At 44.5% G+C, this 17,366-nt stretch overlaps 1 protein-coding gene across 2 annotated transcripts in view; it reads left to right on the top strand.

Moving 5' to 3' along the window:
• Window positions 1–17,366, top strand: part of B4GALT5 (beta-1,4-galactosyltransferase 5) — a 71,842-nt gene that overhangs the window by 37,425 nt on the left and 17,051 nt on the right. Inside the window, exon 2 of one of the 2 annotated variants that reach the window (XM_068987120.1) lies at window positions 15,226–15,360. The exons of the other annotated variant lie outside the window; for it this stretch is intronic. Within the exon in view, the coding sequence (XP_068843221.1) occupies window positions 15,226–15,360 (135 nt within the window). The remainder of the gene's footprint in view (window positions 1–15,225; window positions 15,361–17,366) is intronic. 2 annotated transcript variants of the gene reach the window in all.

The following is a 17,366-nucleotide window of genomic DNA, read 5'->3' as shown; positions in this document are numbered from 1 at the left end:
TTACGTGTGGCAGCCCTAGCGCTAGTACAGAGGGCCTTCACTGACATCACAGCCCCGCCGCAGCCTCCAAGGGCGCACGGTGTGCTCAGGAGAGCAGCGGGGTTTCTTAAAGGAGGAGGAGATCAGTTAGCAGGTACAGTCAACACTGGGTCTTGAAGGGACTCATTCATCCTTCTCTCTCTCTTTTTTTCTTTTTTGATGGCAGGCGAAGGTGATAAAGTTGGTACAATCTCCAGTCAATAGCTTAACTTCATCTCTGCTTTTATTACCACTCCCAGCATAAATTGTTTAACGCAAAGGCAGGCATAATCTCATAAAATTACTTAGCGCTAGTATCCTGCTGTGAGCATCATTTTCTCATGTTGTGCTCTAACCACAAATTAGCACAAGACACTTTAAGAAACTCTTCGGTGGATCCACTTAGAGAGGTTATATGGGTAGAAGGTGACAGTTGGAACTCCTTGATTTTTTTTTTTTTTTCCTTTTGGGTGAGTTTTTCTTTTATTCTTATGTAATTCATTGCTCTACTAGAATAGTGTTGTTGTTTTTTTAACCCACTTCTTACCTGATAATATTTCAATCCCTTAAAAATTTGCCAGTGACCCCATCTGTAGACTTGACTCATTTTATGAGCAGGGATCCAGAAAGTGCCAGACTTTGTCTGGAGAGCTAGAGTCAGGGTAGGGGGAGGCGAGGCAGTAATAAAACTTCAGCCAAAAGATCCAGGGCCTATGATTGAGTTCAAGAACTAGTTTCAGGGTGGCCTCAGAGTACAGCAACCCTACTCTTAAGATGAAGTCACTCGCTCACCCCTTTAATGATCTGCCCGATTGCTGAAGTCAAGTCTGGAGCTGAAAAGTTTGCTCCTTTTAACAGGGATCTAATTATAAAAAGCACAGATGGCCACTGATGGTTTACAAATGTTGGGCATTTGCTGATTTTAAAAATAACTGTGAGAAGGGAAAACCAAGGTGAGAAGAGAGACAGAAAACCAAGTGTACATGTTAGGCTTTGGATTGTCAGACAGCAAAAGACAAAAAACCAAAACACAGGCAGTACTGAGTTTGCTCAGTTAGTTCTCTCTCTCGGTTCAGGTTTTCCTCCCAGTACACTGAACCCCTAGTGCATTCACTGGAATAGTTTTTGGTCAGAGGCACCTACTACCAAATCCACAGGGTCATAAGCATCTCTGAAGGCCTGGAGAGCCTGCGTAGTTGGGCGTGGTGGGAAATGGTAATTGGCCTCTGCTAGGATTCCTATCCCTTGATAAACTTACTCCCTCTGGCAGTCTTGTTAATACTTACAGTGCTAAATCTATTACAGAGGACAATTTAATTTAATTTAATTTTCGTGACATTTCAGTCCTATATGGTTGCCAGCAGAGCTGCGGTTGTCTGTCAGTCGCTAAGTCGTGTCTGACCCTTTGCAACCCCAGAGACTGTAACACGCCAGACTCCTCTGTCCTCCACTACCTCCCGGAGTTTGCCCAGATTCATGTCCACAGAGTCGGTGATGCTATCTAACCATCTCACCCTCTGACGCCCCCTTCTCCTTTTGCCTTCAATCTTTGCCAGTATCAGAGTCTTTTCCAATGAGACGGCTCTTTGCATCAGGTGGCCAGAGTATTGCAGCTTCAGCTTCAACATCAGTCCTTCCAGTGAATATTCAGGTTTGATTTCCTTTAGGATGGACTGGTTTGACCTCCATGCAGTCCAAGGGACTCTCAAGAATCTTCTCTGGCACTGCAATTCGAAAGCATCAATTCTTTGGCGCTCAGCCTTCTTTGTGATCCAACTCTCACAGCAGAGAGTCAGTGTCTTAAGGTCTTTGGAGAAAACTGAAGTTTTTTGGTTGTGGGGTGTGCAGACCTAGGGATTGGCCTAAAGAATAAGTCCAATCTCAGAAATTAGTCATTTTTCATTTGGTGAACCTACAAATGTAACTGAAGAGAGCCACAAACAAGGCACCCTCAGGAATGCTTGAAGGGAGAGGGAGGCACAGCTGGGTTTGGTCTTCCCTGGAGTCTTTTCTCCTCCCCTCCCTATTCACCCCAAACACATGCTTGTTTTCAGTGAAGGTCCAGGCAGTGGAAGCAGCCCTGTCTGAGATCCTGGAGGACTGCTGATGTCCCTTGTGGCTGGAATTGGGGCGTGGCAAGATCTGAAATTGCAGCGACAGGGGGCAGGTTTTATGAACACTGAGTCACCTAAGCATAAGGAATTTAGAACTTGACCTTGAAGGCTGTGGAAAGCCATTCGGAGATTAAGTGAGGGAGCAACAGAAAGATTTATGTATAATTTCTCTTCGGTCCTCCTGAGATAAAGAATAAGTGCAATTTTGGGTTCCAAAAACAAAGAATTGGGGAGTGAGGGGCATAGAATAGCCACTGAATGCTCTAAGTTTGTATGTGACCATTACCAAGGTATTTATCCCTGTATTATAATTTATGACATGTTTAGAGAATTCTTAGTGCAGTATTACTATAACTTAGATTTAGTTGGCATTTTAGGTACATCCAAAATCAGACTTTGCCCCCAAATTTTTATTATGAAAAAATTCAAGCATGCAGGAAAGTTAAAAGAATAACACAGTGAACACATGACCTTCCATCTAGAGTCTACAGTTTTTACCACTTTGCTTTTATTTAACTCTGGCTTTCTTTTTCCTCTGAAAAAGAATTGGACTTCCCTGGTGGATCAGACAGTAAAGCGTCTGTCTGCAATGCGGGAGACCCGGGTTCCATCCCTGGGTCGGGAAGATCCGCTGGAGAAGGAAATGGCAATCCACTCCAGTACTATTGCCTGGAAAACCCTATGGACAGGGGAGCCTGGTAGGCTACAGTCCATGGGGTCGCAAAGAGTCAGACACGACTGAGCGACTTCACTTTCCTTTCTTTTTCCTCTGAACCATGTAAAATTAAACTGTAAATAGACATCAAGATATTTAAATACCTCAGCAGACATCTCTTTAAAAAATAAGGATATTCTCCTATATAACCGCAGTACTATCACTGCAACTAACACAATTAACAATACTTTCATAATATCTTCTAGTGTCTAACCCATATCCAAACTGCCCCAGTGGCGCTGAAAGTGTTATTTATAGCTGCCCTCCCCCCGGTCACGTATTTTCATATTTGATTATGTCTTTTTCGTCTCAGTCCCCTCCTCAACCTCCAGTACATTTTTGAAGAGTCTAGGTCAATTGTTTTGTAGAATATCCTACAATCTGGAATTGCCTGGTGTCCATTTGATGTGTTCCTTAATCCTTTGTATTTTTTATAAACCGGAAGATCTGAACTCTTGATTAGCTGTAGGTTAAAAGTTTTTGGCAGGAGTACTCTTGAAGGTAATGTTACCTTGTTTTAATGTTAGCAATGCCCAGTTTGATCTCTTGGTCAAGAATGCCCATCTGCTCTCCCCATTGTAAACGTGCATTTTTGCCCTTAGCCATCAAGTGATCTGCGGGAAGCGTGTGTAATGTTCCAGGGTAGTCTTACGAGTTTTGACCACAGTTTACACTCGATAGCATTCCCTCACAGAGTGGGTTGGCTCTCCTGTTTCTGTGGACTTGGTGGGCCTTGCACTGCTGTAGCACATGAGCATCACTTAGCTGGAGAAAGAAGAGTTAACATCTGCTCATCCTGGGTCAAGCGAAAGACACAGCCGTTGTTACAGATGACAGAAAATGAGTGCTCAGAAGACCCCTTTCTAGCACTACAGTTTGACGTTTGCTAAAGACAGACCATCTGGTCTGGAGGAAGGGCGTCATACCCACAGGGTCTTAAGGAAAGACCTTATTCTGCTGAATGTTTATGCCTCCGAGTCAAGGCATTTCCAGGTGCTTTCTTTGGTAATTTTTGACCTTTATAGAAACTAAGGCTCTCATTCCCTGTATTTGACACCGGGGGTGCTCATTTCAGCTAGAACGTTGCCTTCTGGAAACACTTAAATTCCCAAAGAGCAGATAACCCTATTAGTCTGCTACAATCTTCTAGGCTAAAAATAATATGATTATCATATATTATCCCCATGGGACATGGAGAATAATCTCCTTTCCAAAAGAGGATCAGGAAGGGGACCGAAGGGCTGTGTGCGGGAAAATACTTCGGGGTCGTGGGCTTGATGGAGAGAACTTGCTCAGTCAAGTTATGATTGGAAGCCCCAGAAGTTTTAGGATGATAATAAATCATTTGGAGGTAGGCGAAAGTAGAATAATGGTTTCGTACTGGAGAAGGCAATGGCAACCCACTCCAGTACTCTTGCCTGGAAAATCCCATGGATACAGGAGCCTGGTAGCCTGCAGTCCATGAGGTCGCAAAGAGTCTGACATGACTGAGCGACGTCACTTTGACTTTTCACTTTCATGCATTGGAGAAGGAAATGGCAACCCACTCCGGTGTTCCTGCCTGGAGAATCCCAGGGACGGCGGAGCCTGGTGGACTGCCGTCTCTGGGGTCGGACAGAGTTGGACATGACTGAAGCAACTTAGCAGCAGCAGCAGCAACTGGGAACGTTATTTGGGTCTGGAGCAGTAAAAAGGCAGGGATCCTTAATAAGGCAAAAGCTTGGTTCTGTTTTTGTGCGCCTCCCCCCATATAAATGTATGATGATTGTTTACAGAAATGAAAGAAAAAGACCATGTCCCAAGGCAGCATTCACTCCTAGAGGCTGTTCCTAGACATTAAATAGGTGCTGTGTGAAAAAGGCATTCTCAGTAATTCTGGAAACTTCATAATTTTGGATCAATTTGAACAGATTTGGTTACTGCAAGAATTTCTACCTTTATTCTGTTTATAACGTTTCATAGCTTTTTCTTTCAAGGTTGTACAAGATTCTACCAGGTATATGTATCTGTTCTTTAGTTGTTGCTTTTGAGTTTTTGAGTTTTCCAAGTTTTTGTTTTTAGGAATAACAGAATTAAAACCTTTGTGTGTAGAATGTCCTCGTATTTCAGATAATTGCCTTAAAATCGCTAGATCAGAGAATATGAGTATTTTTATGGCTTTTTGTTGAACTTGCAAATAGTTTTCCCAAAGGGTTATACTAATTTACACTTACACCAGCAACGTTTGTCAGGTATTACTTTCACTATGTCATCTCCTGGCTTAGAGAATCTTCCTTGTATGGTTGCAGAAAAACCAGCCTGCTTCTAACTTGAGAAAACAAGGCACCTCCCCCAAATGGCCATAATAGCAAGCAGTGTGCTGAGCTGTAATTCATTAATTTAATAAACAGATAAGTGTCTCCTATTTATCAGACATTGTAGATGGAAAAAAAGTAAGACAGTCTGTACTGGTAAGGAATTTATAGCCTGCTGGAAGAGATAAGCTCACATTTATAGGGATCATGGTAAGAGTTTATATATATCAGTTGGGAAAGAGTCAAGACCACCCAAGACTAATCTTGGGGGTGGGATGGTACCAGGAAAAGCCACGAAAAGCACCATTAAAGCTTCTTCGCATGAACAGGTGTCACCCAAGCGCGTTCGTACAGAGGCCAGGCGTCAGCAGCCGCAGGAGGTGCTCTGCTCTCTGGCCGGTGGAACTGAGGCCAGAGAGCCTTATTCAGGCCCAGGAGGTGGGCAGAGGCAGGCTTCCACCTGTGACACGTCTACTCTGCGCATTTACCCCCAGGGCACGGCCGCGGTCCGTACAGGCAACCCAGTGCCAACGGCCCCAGAAAGGTCATTTTTGATCGTCTCTGAGACAAAACTGGACATCCTTGTTTGCTCAGCCTCTCCTGCGCATGTGTACTTCTGGAGGTTGTTAACTGACCACGCTGTTGAGAATTTGGGGGGAGAGACTTCCCTGGTGGTCCAGTGATTAAGAATCCTCTGGGAAACATCCCCCGTGCTTCAGGCAGCTAAGTGTGCGTGTGTCACAACTACTGAGCCTGTGCGCCAGAGCCCGTGGACTGCAGCCAGGGAAGCTGTGGCAGTGAGAAGTCTGTGCCCCACAGCTAGAGTAGCTACACTAGTAGGGTAGCTATTCTAGTAGCCGGTTGCCACAACTAGAGAAAACTCTCGAAGCAACAAAGACCCAGCACAGCCATAACATAAATAAATAATTTTTTCTTTTTAAGAACTTAAAATGTAGGAAAGAAAAATTGGGGGTGGGAAGCTGAGGTTAAGCGACCACCATAGGCTATTCAGCTAGCTAATATCTCTCAGGCAGCACTTTCATTTCTAATCTCATGTACAGTTTAATAATTTAACAGATAATAGACTAACAGGTCAGTGGAAATGTTTACAGGGAATTTAAAAGCTGTTAATTTTTACCACTTGGACTTTTTTTTTTTTTAATAGCTGGGGATAATAATTAGAGAGGGTGGAAAACAAAACCTGTGTTTGATCTGGTGGTTTGTCTGCCTCGAGTGGGAAGGACCGAGAAAGCAAAAAATTCGTCAAATGAAATTTTTCTCGTCAACTAACTGTTGGGATTCCTTACAGTTAATGTCTCTCGTTGCCAGCCCCTCGTTTTCTTTAAATACTTTATGTGTGAAAATTGTCACACAGTTGTTCCAGAACATTAAAATAGACGTGCCAAAGGGTGTAAATTTATTGTCAAAAAAAAAAATTCCTTGTGTCTTAAAAAAAACAGCTTTCTTTTCCTTCTTCAGTGTGTGCCACCGTACCCACAATTTTGGATCTTCATCTCTGCATGTATAGTATGACTACCCAGCATTTTAAATAGATCTGAAATGCAAAAATTTGGGATTCATTCTTGAGCCTCAAACTGGTAACAATTTTAATAAATAGGGGATGTACCATGCCGTAGTCAATGGCATCACCACTGAAGTGGAATATTGGATGCGAGTCACTTATAAGAGTTTGACATAAAGATTCAGACGGAAAGAATCAGCAAAGTGTGATGACAGCAGGGGTTCCTGGGCATCTAGAACCTGGGAGACAGTGGAACCTATTTGCTAAAAACCTGGACTCTGGAGACAAAGACCTGTTGGGAAGTCTTGGCTCCAGATTGTCAAGTTACTCATCCATACCTCAGTCCCTTCATCTATAAAATGAGAGTAATAACCTGTTTCTCGGTTTACTGTGAGGATGAAATGAGATAAGGCATGAGGTGCTAAGAAAGGCACTGGCGCACAGAGACTCAGACATGAATTGCCTTTCACAGGAATCCATCCCTTTAGAGCAGAATAAGTTGGCTCATTCTTTACAGAACGCCTCGTGTGGAGCCGTGAACGCTGACCATCTGATCTGGGAGGAGGGGGGGCGGTGAGCGATCAGTTTATTTTTCAGGTTCTGGTATATCTCAGAAAATCTTGGTCCAAAAAGGCTGTGCGAGTTTTGCAGCTGTTCTAGCATGACAGCAACCGAACTTCAGCATTCCTGTGACATACTCAGCCCTTGTCTCCCCTTGACTTTTATTGGGTCTTTCATAGATGGGGGCAGGGAGAGGGAGTGAGCCGCCTCCCTGTTCTCTTCTGTTCACTCCTTTTCTGCTCTGTTCCCTTCATATTCTCTCCCTCTCCCCATCCTGGGGTACAACCCTTGGTTCATAGATCTGTTCCGTTGTTTTCCTGGCATGTACTTGACCCTGTATCACACATTGGGTGGGCTGTAGGAGGTGTTCAGAAGAAAGATGCCAGACGTGAGCCAATCCCCAGAAAGCACCTAGTGTGATGGGCTCACCCTGAACACCAGACCCACTTTTGCGCCCCGCCCGCCACCAGCTCTCCCCAGCTGCGTATCAGGAGTTGTTGTTCAGTCTTGTCTGACTCTGTGAGCCTGTGGACTGCAGCATGCCAGGCTCCTGTGTCCTTCACTATCTCCTGCTCAGATTCATGTCCATTGACTCAGTGATGCTCTCTAACCATCTCATCCTCTGCTCTCTGCTGTCCACTTTTCCTTTTGCCCTCAGTCTTTCCCAGCAGCAGGGTCTTTCCCAATGAGTCAGCTCTGCACATCAGGTGGCCAAAGTATTGGAGCTTCAGCATCGGTCCTTCCAGTGAATATTCAGGGTTGATTTCCTGTAAGATTGACTGGTTTGATCTCCTTGCAGTCCAAGGGGCTCTCAAGAGTCTTCTCCAGCACCACGGTTCGAAAGCATAAATTCTTTGGCACTCAGCCTTCTTTATGGTCCAACTCTCACATCCGTACATGAGTATTGGAAAAATCATAGCTTTGACTAGATTGCTGACCTTTGTCGACAGAGTGATGTGTCTGCTTTTAATACGCTGTCTAAGTTTGTCATAGAGTTCATTCTAAGGAGCAAGCGTCTTTTAATTTTGTGGCTGCAGTCACCGTCTTCGGTGATTTTGGAGCCCAAGAGAATAAAATCTGTCCCGGCTTCTACTTTTTTCCTGTTTTCCATGAAGTGATGGGACCGGTATCAGTAGTACTGGCTTTATATCCTGACGTCTTCCCTCCATCTGCCCGCTCCAAGATTTGGCAGACAGAGGATTCCTCCTGCTGCTTCATCTAGAGTGAAAATATATTTTTGGTGAGATTTGGCACCCAACTTGTAGTAACCAAATGGGACTCTGCGTACGGCGCCTTATTTATTTCTATCCAAAGCGGTTCCTCCTGTTAAGGAGCTGAGTTCTGTCTGCTGAAAAGCTCAGTCTTTCATCCAGAGCCGTGAGTTTGAGCAGGGAGTGTGTATTCGCTTGTTTTGACTGATTCCTATAGTTGGCCCACCTGAAATCTGATCCTGGACTATTTCTTCAATGCCAGGCCCCTAAGTACATCGCATAAAGCCCTTTGTGACCCGCTCCGCTCTGCTTTCCTACCCCTTCCCACCCCTGCCTACCCCAGCCTCCTGTTTTTGCCATACATACCCTTCATTCCTGCCATACCCGACTGCTTTTAGTTGCTCAGATGTCTCTTTCTCCCTGTGTGCCCCTGCGTTTGTGCCCTTCCCTTCCCTGTTTCAGCGTTCTTATTTCTAGACCATTTCCTAGGGGTCCCCCCTCCTTGGGAGTACTTTCTGGCACCCCGCCGCCCTCGCGGTATGAGTGACAGCTCCTCACCTGGGCCCCTTACAGTCAGCACTGGCTGCAGTGTCCTGGTCTGGCTGTCACTCAAGACGCGCACGGACTGCGTCTTATTCATAATTGCCATTCTTCTCACATAGTAGGGCAGCTCCTGGCACATGGCAGGTGTGCAACATTTTCCTGGATTGCCTTTCACCTGTTTCTTCCTATAAAAATATGTATGTGCCTAAAATCCCACCGTATTTCTGTATCAGCATAATACATACATGCATGTGCACACACCTGCACACACATATGTGCACGCTGTTGCTCTTTGCTTTTTTCCAGGTAACAGTATATCCTAGAAATCAGTTCATAGACTTTCCTCAATCTTTTTTTTTTTTTTTTTGGTAAATTTATCAAAGTATAGCATACATATTAAATTGTGCACAAATAAATGAACAGCTTGATGACTTTTTCCAAAAGAAGTATACCTGTGAAACCAGTGTCCAGGTCAGGAAATAAAAGGTGACCAGAAGCCCCCTCCCAAACCACCCCCCACACACACACCCCTGCCCTACGGATACCTCTTCCAGGCTTCTGACACTACAGATTAGTCATGCCTCTTTCAGGCCTGTGTACATAGAATTCATGTGTTGCGCGAGAGACGCATCTGTGTGGTTGCATATAGTTGTAGTTGACCTCTTCTAGTGGCTGTGTTGGAGAAGGCAGTGGCACCCCACTCCAGTACTCTTGCCTGGAAAATCCCATGGATGTAGGAGCCTGGTGGGCTGCAGTCCATGGGGTCGCTAGGAGTCGAACACGACTGATTGACTTCCCTTTCACTTTTCACTTTCATGCATTGGAGAAGGAAATGGCAACCCACTCCAGTGTTCTTGCCTGGAGAATCCCAGGGACGGGGGAGCCTGGTGGGCTGCTGTCTCTGGGGTCGCACAGAGTCGGACACGACTGAACCAACTTAGCAGCAGCAGCAGCAGCAGTGGCTGTGTCGTATTCCAATAGGCTACACATTTTTAATCTGTTCTATTATAGGTGAACTTCTGGGTTCTTTTCCAGTTTGGAGTGTTTTGACTGGCTCCTCTTTCTTTGGTATTAGCCTCACAGTACTCCATCCATGTGAAGGTACAGTAATTCAAGCAGTCTACTTTGGGTGGACATTTAGTTTTTTTCTGATGTCTTCTTATTACAAATAATGTGGCACAAGGTTTTGAATACACCTGTGCAGTATGTTAAGGAACATTACAAAACCAAGCCACTTAGTGGGGACCAAGCGTAAGTGAAAGTCTCAGTTGTGTCTGACTCTTTGCTATACTGTCCTTGAAATTCTGAGGCCAGATTACTGGAGTGGGTAGCCGTTCCCTTCTCCAGGGGATCTTCCCAACCCAGGGATCGAACCCAGGTCTTCCACATGGCAGGCAGATTCTTTACCAGCTGAGCCACCAGGAAAGCCTAAGAATACTGGAGTGGGTAGCCTATCCCTTCCCCAGGGGCTCTTCCTGACCCAGGAATTGAACCGGGGTCTCCTGCATTGCAGGCAGATTCTTTACCAGCTGAGCTACCAGGAGTGAGAGTACCAGAGAACATTTTTAGGGAAAATGTTATCTGTTTGGCAGCTCTGCTCGGTTGGTACAAAGGAATTGCTGAACTTTTCGTGAACAGGTTCATGTAATGAAGCTGGTTAACTCAAAACATTTTGAGTTCCTCTCATAGTGGAGTAGGGAGCTAATCACAAGAGAAGAGCTTGAAATCCCATATCCATGCACAGCTGAGTTCAGAAGGCTACACTGTTCGTTGTCCCAACTTAAGATATTCATGTATTCAAGTACTTACTGTGCGTCCTCTGTGTTCCAGACACACTGTTCCAGCCACCAGCGGTATAGATCCTGCCCTCACCGAGCTCACATTCTAGAGGGAGATAACACAACAGATTAAGAAAAGGTGTCATATGTTAAATAAAAGAATAAAGCCGGAAAGGACTGGGGGGTGTACACACACATGTGTTGGGTGTTGGCGTTAAGACAGATTTTAAAGGGTAGTCAAGAAAGGGATGGCTTTCTTAATTCTGTTTACTTTACCCAGCCAGATGTAACAAACATTAACGATACACATTTAGGTTAAAATTATGAGCTCTTTAAGTGTATAGACTCCAGTATATAGACTCCTCTAATTGTGTCAATTCCTCTTGGGTTCATTGTGTCAATTTATTTTGCTTTTAAGCTGAAATGTCAGATTTCCTTATCTAGTGAGGAATTTTTTATGAGTCAGAGTCATTTATTAACCTGTGTGGTCAAGTGAAAACGGTGTTCCCCGACTCCTAAGGATGTGGAGGCCGCCTGGAATTCTGACGGAGGGAGGAGAGGATGCCTTTCCGTTAGGGTGCCCACTGCTCTGCCCCTGGAAGCTCTCCAGTTAAAGCCGTGGCCCAAGGCTGCCTCCATGGGCACCTGGATGGAAATTTCCGATTATGTAAACTTGAAAGGGGCTTATTTCTCTCAGCTGAGTTAGGATCACAGGCGATACCTCAATCTAGAAGCCGGGGCAGGACAGTAATTACCATTTCTCATGAAAGTGTAAAAAAGTTACAAGTAAGCCTGAATTTGTAGTAAATGTTATTTTAGCATGTATCACAGGGCAAGGGAGCCGCCCTGGGCAATGGTGGATTAGGTAATTCAGCATCTCTGTCATAGGATTTCTTTGGCCCTGAGCTGTTGGGTATTTGCATCTCCAAGAGGGGGCTCAAGTTGTTGACAGCGCTTTGGTAACAGATGGCTCTGGGCCCATCAAACTGCACCTGGCCCACTGTCGGTGTGGGCCACACTCTTTGTCAAGTGTGGACTCCTGGGCTGAAATCCCGAGCAACCTAGGACAGTGAGTGAAGTCATGGTGATTTCCAGGAAGAGGGAGTAGGGTGGTTAACGGAGGAAGCGGGGCTGTTTAGCTTGAGGTTGCAGGTTAGGTGGGGTGAGTGTGAGCATGGTTGACAATGTCTGTTTTCCGATATCTGAAGGGTAGGAAAGGAACTTGACTCTTCTGTCGGGCCAGGATGAGAACCAGCGCTTAAAAGCGGCTGGAAAACATTTTGGACCCAACCCAAGGTAGAGTTTTTTCTGAAGACGGCTCTACTGTACAGACTGCATTCTTGGAAGGCACAGTTTTTGGATGGTGGTGACTGAGGAGGTATTGAAAAGTGTTCTTTAAAATCCCATCCAACCCTGAGTCTATGAATCTGTGATTATTTTCTTTGGCAAAAATTTGCTTCCTCAGGCTTTTTTTTTTTTTTTTTCCAGCCTTTTGCTAATTCCTGTGGAGAGTTTACAAAAAGCATTAATAATATGTGGTTTGTGTAATTTGTTAATTGAATGACAAGATGAACACATGAGACAGTTGTTAGCAAACTAAGGCAAAATATAAACAAAAGGCACATTTTTGAATACCACAGAAATCCTAGAAGGGGAAGACTGGAGAAGTAGCTACACTGGGGTTTGAAGGATTAATGAGATTTGCACGGCAGCAGGGAGAGCAGAAGCATTGTGGATGAGCAGAAGCCCAGGCAGAGATGCAGAAGGCTTTTGAGGAGGAGCTGTGTGTATATATCTGTAATTAGGAAAGATCCGCCCGGCAGCTTTGTGTAGGAGATAAAGACTTGAGCGCCATCTTCTTAAGAGCAATGGGTTTAAGTCATGTGGGTGTGAAATCTCTGAAGGACAGGTGGCTAGAACATGGATGAGCAAGTTCTTAAGGTTAGCGGTTAGAGCATAGTTAGACCTGGTTCAGATCTATCCCTCAGTGACCTTGGAGAAGCAAGGTGGAGAAACCGAAGCCTAGAAGTCAACCCTGAGTCGGATAGTATTACTTGCCTCTTAGGTTATGAGGATTAAGTGAGATAAAGAACTAAGTGCTCAATATGTATTACTCACTATTACTGATTATGTAGCTGAAGTTCCCTACCTAGAGCGGTGATTCTGGAAACGTGCTCCTCTGCCCAGCCACGTGGGTGTCACCTGTGAGCTTGTTACAAGTGCAAGTTCATGGGCGCCAATCAGACTTAGGGAATTAGTGTCTGGGGGTGGGTGGGAGGTGTAGGAATGGGCTCTCCAGGCGATAGGCAGGGAAAGGTTTGAGAACAGCCCTAGGGGAATCGTATGGAACTAAGATAGGGAGGGAGTTGTTGTTTTTCCCCCCTCATTTATTTATTTTTAATTGAAGAATAATTACGATATTGTTTTCTACCATACATCAACATGGATCAATCATAGGTCGAGAGTTTTTTAAAGAGGGGCTAACAATGGTATCCTTTACAGTGGAGAGGATAAAAAGCTCAGAGAAGATGAAATTTGGGGGAAAAGAGGTAGTGTGTATTTTTTGCAGTGTCTGACAGCTTTACACATAGTGTGTTTATATTATTGAAGACAGCTGGTTTAATAGTATGTTGGCGATGGAAGGAAGATTTGGTGTAATATGTATAATATACATAATATATAGCCCAAGTGATGAAAAACTATATATATATATATATACTGGAGAACCACATGAGAAATACGATACTGGATGAAGTTCAAATCTTAGGTTTAACTGCCTGCCTACTGTGGCCAGGCAAGCTGCTCTCTGTCGTAAATAGAAAGCGAGGTGCTGGCTCTTGTTTTCTGAGGCTTCATAGCATTATACTTTCTTTAAGGATTTGAAGCTGTTCCTCTCCCCCACCCCCCGCCCCCTTCCTGGAAACTTTTTTATGCTACCAGAGTTAACACTGTGTCTGATCTCTCTGGCCACGCCAAGAGTTAAGCATGCCCTTGTCTTCCGGTCACTGCCAGGCCCTTATTTCTGAACATTGACTTCTCTTGTTAATTATTTGACGGCTCTGGGTTTACCTTAGAGAAGATCTGAAAGCTTTTATGTCCCCGAGTAATGTGGGCCACCTGGGGGTTTTCCACATTAAGCGTTGTGCCAGTTGACTTGTCCCTGTCCCACCTCCCGTCGCCAGCACAAGCACCAACCACGGTAGCTGGAAATAAATTGACTTCGAAGCTTCATCCACTTAATCCTTATTTACTGCCCATTATGTGCAGGACACTGTGATAATAATGAGACAGTGTCCACAAAACACATCTTGCTGAAGAGCCAGGACCGCCCGAGGCCGTGTGGACTGAGTCTGGAGGAGAGGCCGGGGCTGTCTGCTGCGTTCCTGCCTGGAGCCTGGTTGGAGGTCAGCCAAGTGTTCAGACGAGCCCTCGCACATGCCAGAGTCCAGACTTAGAAACATGCTGTCGCCTCAGACAGCCCCTCTCACAGTGACTGGTGAGGGAAATGTGAGTGAATTAGAATGGCTGGTGAAGAAGCTATGTTTATAAACCTTACCGTTTCTTTCAAAAACATAGCATTTGAGATTGCAGACGGAATACAGGAATTATACTAGAGATGGGCTAATTTCATGCTGTAGAGACTTCAGGAAAAACCGAGGGGAGATCGCTTTCCAAAGATGACGGTGATTGGGCAGTTAATCTGCTGAGTATATTTTTTTGTTTGTTTTGCTTTGTTTTTATTGAGCTATAACTTGCATGTAACATTATTTTAGTTTCAGGTGCACAACATAATGGTTGGATGTTTCTATGTATCATGAAGGGAATCTGTTTTAATTGACAACCTGGATCAAGCCACTTGCTCCTTTTCCATCGCTGTGAACTTTGGGGCTGAGGCAGATGGATACTGAGGACTGCTAGCATTCTTTCATTATCTTCTTTCTCTCCAAATAGTGAAAAAAAAAAAAACATAGCTGGAGCCTTCATCACTGCTTTTAAAAGATAGCCAGTACCAGACCTACATCTAAGTGATTCCAGAAGGCAGGGCAGTTGGTGGCTTCCTTTCTCTGAGGATAACCAGTGAGTCTGAAAATGTGAATTTAAAAAGACCAGAGATCTTTTTCAAAATGTTGTAATTGATCCAAAAGGTCTTTCTGATCATATCAGGGCTAGAATACTGCTTGGGTATTTGAAGATCAGGTAGAATATATGTAATTTTTTAAAGCTGTCGAATATGGATAGATATTCCCCTAAGTCCTACTAGCTACCCAAGGAAGATCAGTGCCCTGAAAACTTAAAACCCAGTATGGAAAAGAGAAGTTATAGCCTTGTAGAACCTGAGCGTCTAAAGACGTTTCAGAAAGAAAAGGGGGAAAAGGAAAGAAACTCAGAGTAATGTGTTTTTTTGGTGTGTTTTCTGTTTCTGACTGCTTCTGAATTAACCTCTTGTCCGTCCCCTTCTGTTTCCGCAGTGAACACCTACCTCTTCATGATGCAGGCCCAAGGCATCCTCATCCGGGACAACATGCGGACCATCGGTGCGCAGGTTTACGAGCAGGTGGTACGGAGCGCCTACGCCAGGAGGAACAGCAGTGTGAATGACTCAGGTGCATTTCAGTAAAGAGGGGGTCTGCTCAGAGTGTCTCCTCCCAGAAGAGGGAGATGTGCTTCGAATCATTCTCTTTGATGGAAAAAATGTGCCTTGTGGAGGAGGGGAAGGTTTGACTGAGTCTAAGGTTATCATCAAAAGAAGCTCTTGCCAAAGGAGTCCTTGTTTGTTCTGTGGACAGTATGTTAAGGGTGACCGGTTGACTCCACTTTCACTTCATGAAGAGTATCTTTCAAGAGGCCCCTTTTTGTGTAGTTGCCCTAAGTAGGCAGATTAAGCATGTATCTTTAGGACACCAGAAAGGCAGGAGCACCAGAAATATTTAGAAAATAATTTGATTTCAAAAAATACATCCATACAGCCTGTGAGGAAAAATAGGTTGGTTGGGCTTGACCTGCACTTATTTTATGGGTTAGCGTTGCAGGGTTCGTTGGTTGGACTTGACCTGCACGTGTTTTATGGGTTAGCAGTGTGGGGTTCGTTGGTTGGACTTGACCTGCACGTGTTTTACGGGTTAGCATTGCGGGGTTCATTGGTTGGACTTGACCTGCACTTATATTACGGGTCAACATTGTGGGGTTTGTTGGTTGAACTTGACCTGCACTTGTTTTATGGGTTAGTGTTGCGGGGTTCGTTGGTTTTGTTTTTGCGTTCCATGTGGTGGCGGTGTGCCCATGGTGCTTTCAGAGCTAATCTGGTCCTGACGGCCACACAGGAAGAATTGCACCATCTCGTCCCTTCCTTCAGATGCTCCTCGAGCTTGGCCAGCCCAGTAGGCCCGGTTCACCTTGTTGTGTCTAAATGCTTTAGTTGAAACTTAACAAACTTCCATTTCATAAACATTAGGCAGTCTGGGACAGTTTCCACAAATTATAAAAACGACTTCAGGAAGAGAAATTGAATGGATCACCTAGTTTGCCTTCCTCGGTTAGGTGTGATTTTCAGTGGTTGAATGCCAGTTGCGTGCCTGTGTTTGGTGGTCAGACTCATTTAGCTTTGAAGAAGGCTTTTCAGATTATTCAGCTTAGCAGCAGTGACAGACCCCAGACTGAACATTGCCGCTTCAGTTTTTGGAACTTGGACCTGTAGCTTTTATTATGTTCTAAGCGCTAATTATGTAACGAGAGAAAAAAGAACACCAAGGTTAGATGGCTTGCCTAACATTATATTGTTAGAACTTGAACCTGAATTGTGGGTTTGACTTTAGCTATTTTTTGCAAAAGACTATACATAGCAAGTTCTTTTTGAGAGAAAGCTGTCTTTTTTTATGTCTGTCTTTAACTCTTCCAAAAATTGAACAGAGGAAGTATTTCCAGATGGTTAAATGGGTCTGTCGTGAAGCATCTCCGATCTCCAGGCAGGCATGGTTTTTATTTAGAAAACGGATTTTGAAATTTCAGTTTACTTCAAATTCATGATTTACCTCTTATTTCTTTAACTGAGGACTAATGTGCTTTCCCTGTGGCTTCTTACTGATCTCACTCAAGCCTAGAATTATAAAACACATGCATTTTTTAAAACACTTTGCTCCAGCTCAACCCTTTGTTCCTCTCTAGTAAGTTCTAAGATTATCCGGAACTCACTGCAGAATGTGAAGTTGCTTTGCAAATGTTGCAAATGAGAATTCTGTGGTGTTGGGATCTCAAGAGGAAGCACTGCCTCTGAGAGGGAAGTTCAATCCTGAGAAGAATTGACCATGTCCTACTGTATCAGTCGGCCCTGCTGGCTGGTTCAGCAGTAACCAAGCACCACAGATTAGCAAACTGATAAGCTTCAATACTTCCTTTCTTCTTGCGTGCATGCTAAGTCGCTTCAGAGATGTCCGACTCTTTGCAACCCCATGGACTCTAGCCCACCAAGCTCCTCTGTCCATGGGGATTCTCCAGGCAAGGATACTGGAGTGGGTTGCTATGCCCTCCTCCAGGGGGGTCTTCCCAACCCAGGGATCCAACCTGTGGTTCTTAGGTCTCCTACATTGGCAGGTGGGTTCTTTACCACTAACCA

The sequence above is a fragment of the Capricornis sumatraensis genome, chromosome 15 (assembly GCF_032405125.1).
Source record: "Capricornis sumatraensis isolate serow.1 chromosome 15, serow.2, whole genome shotgun sequence".
Taxonomy (NCBI): Eukaryota; Metazoa; Chordata; class Mammalia; order Artiodactyla; family Bovidae; genus Capricornis; species Capricornis sumatraensis.
The sequence above is the reverse complement of the archived record's forward strand: the minus strand, read 5'-3'. Positions and strand labels throughout refer to the sequence as shown.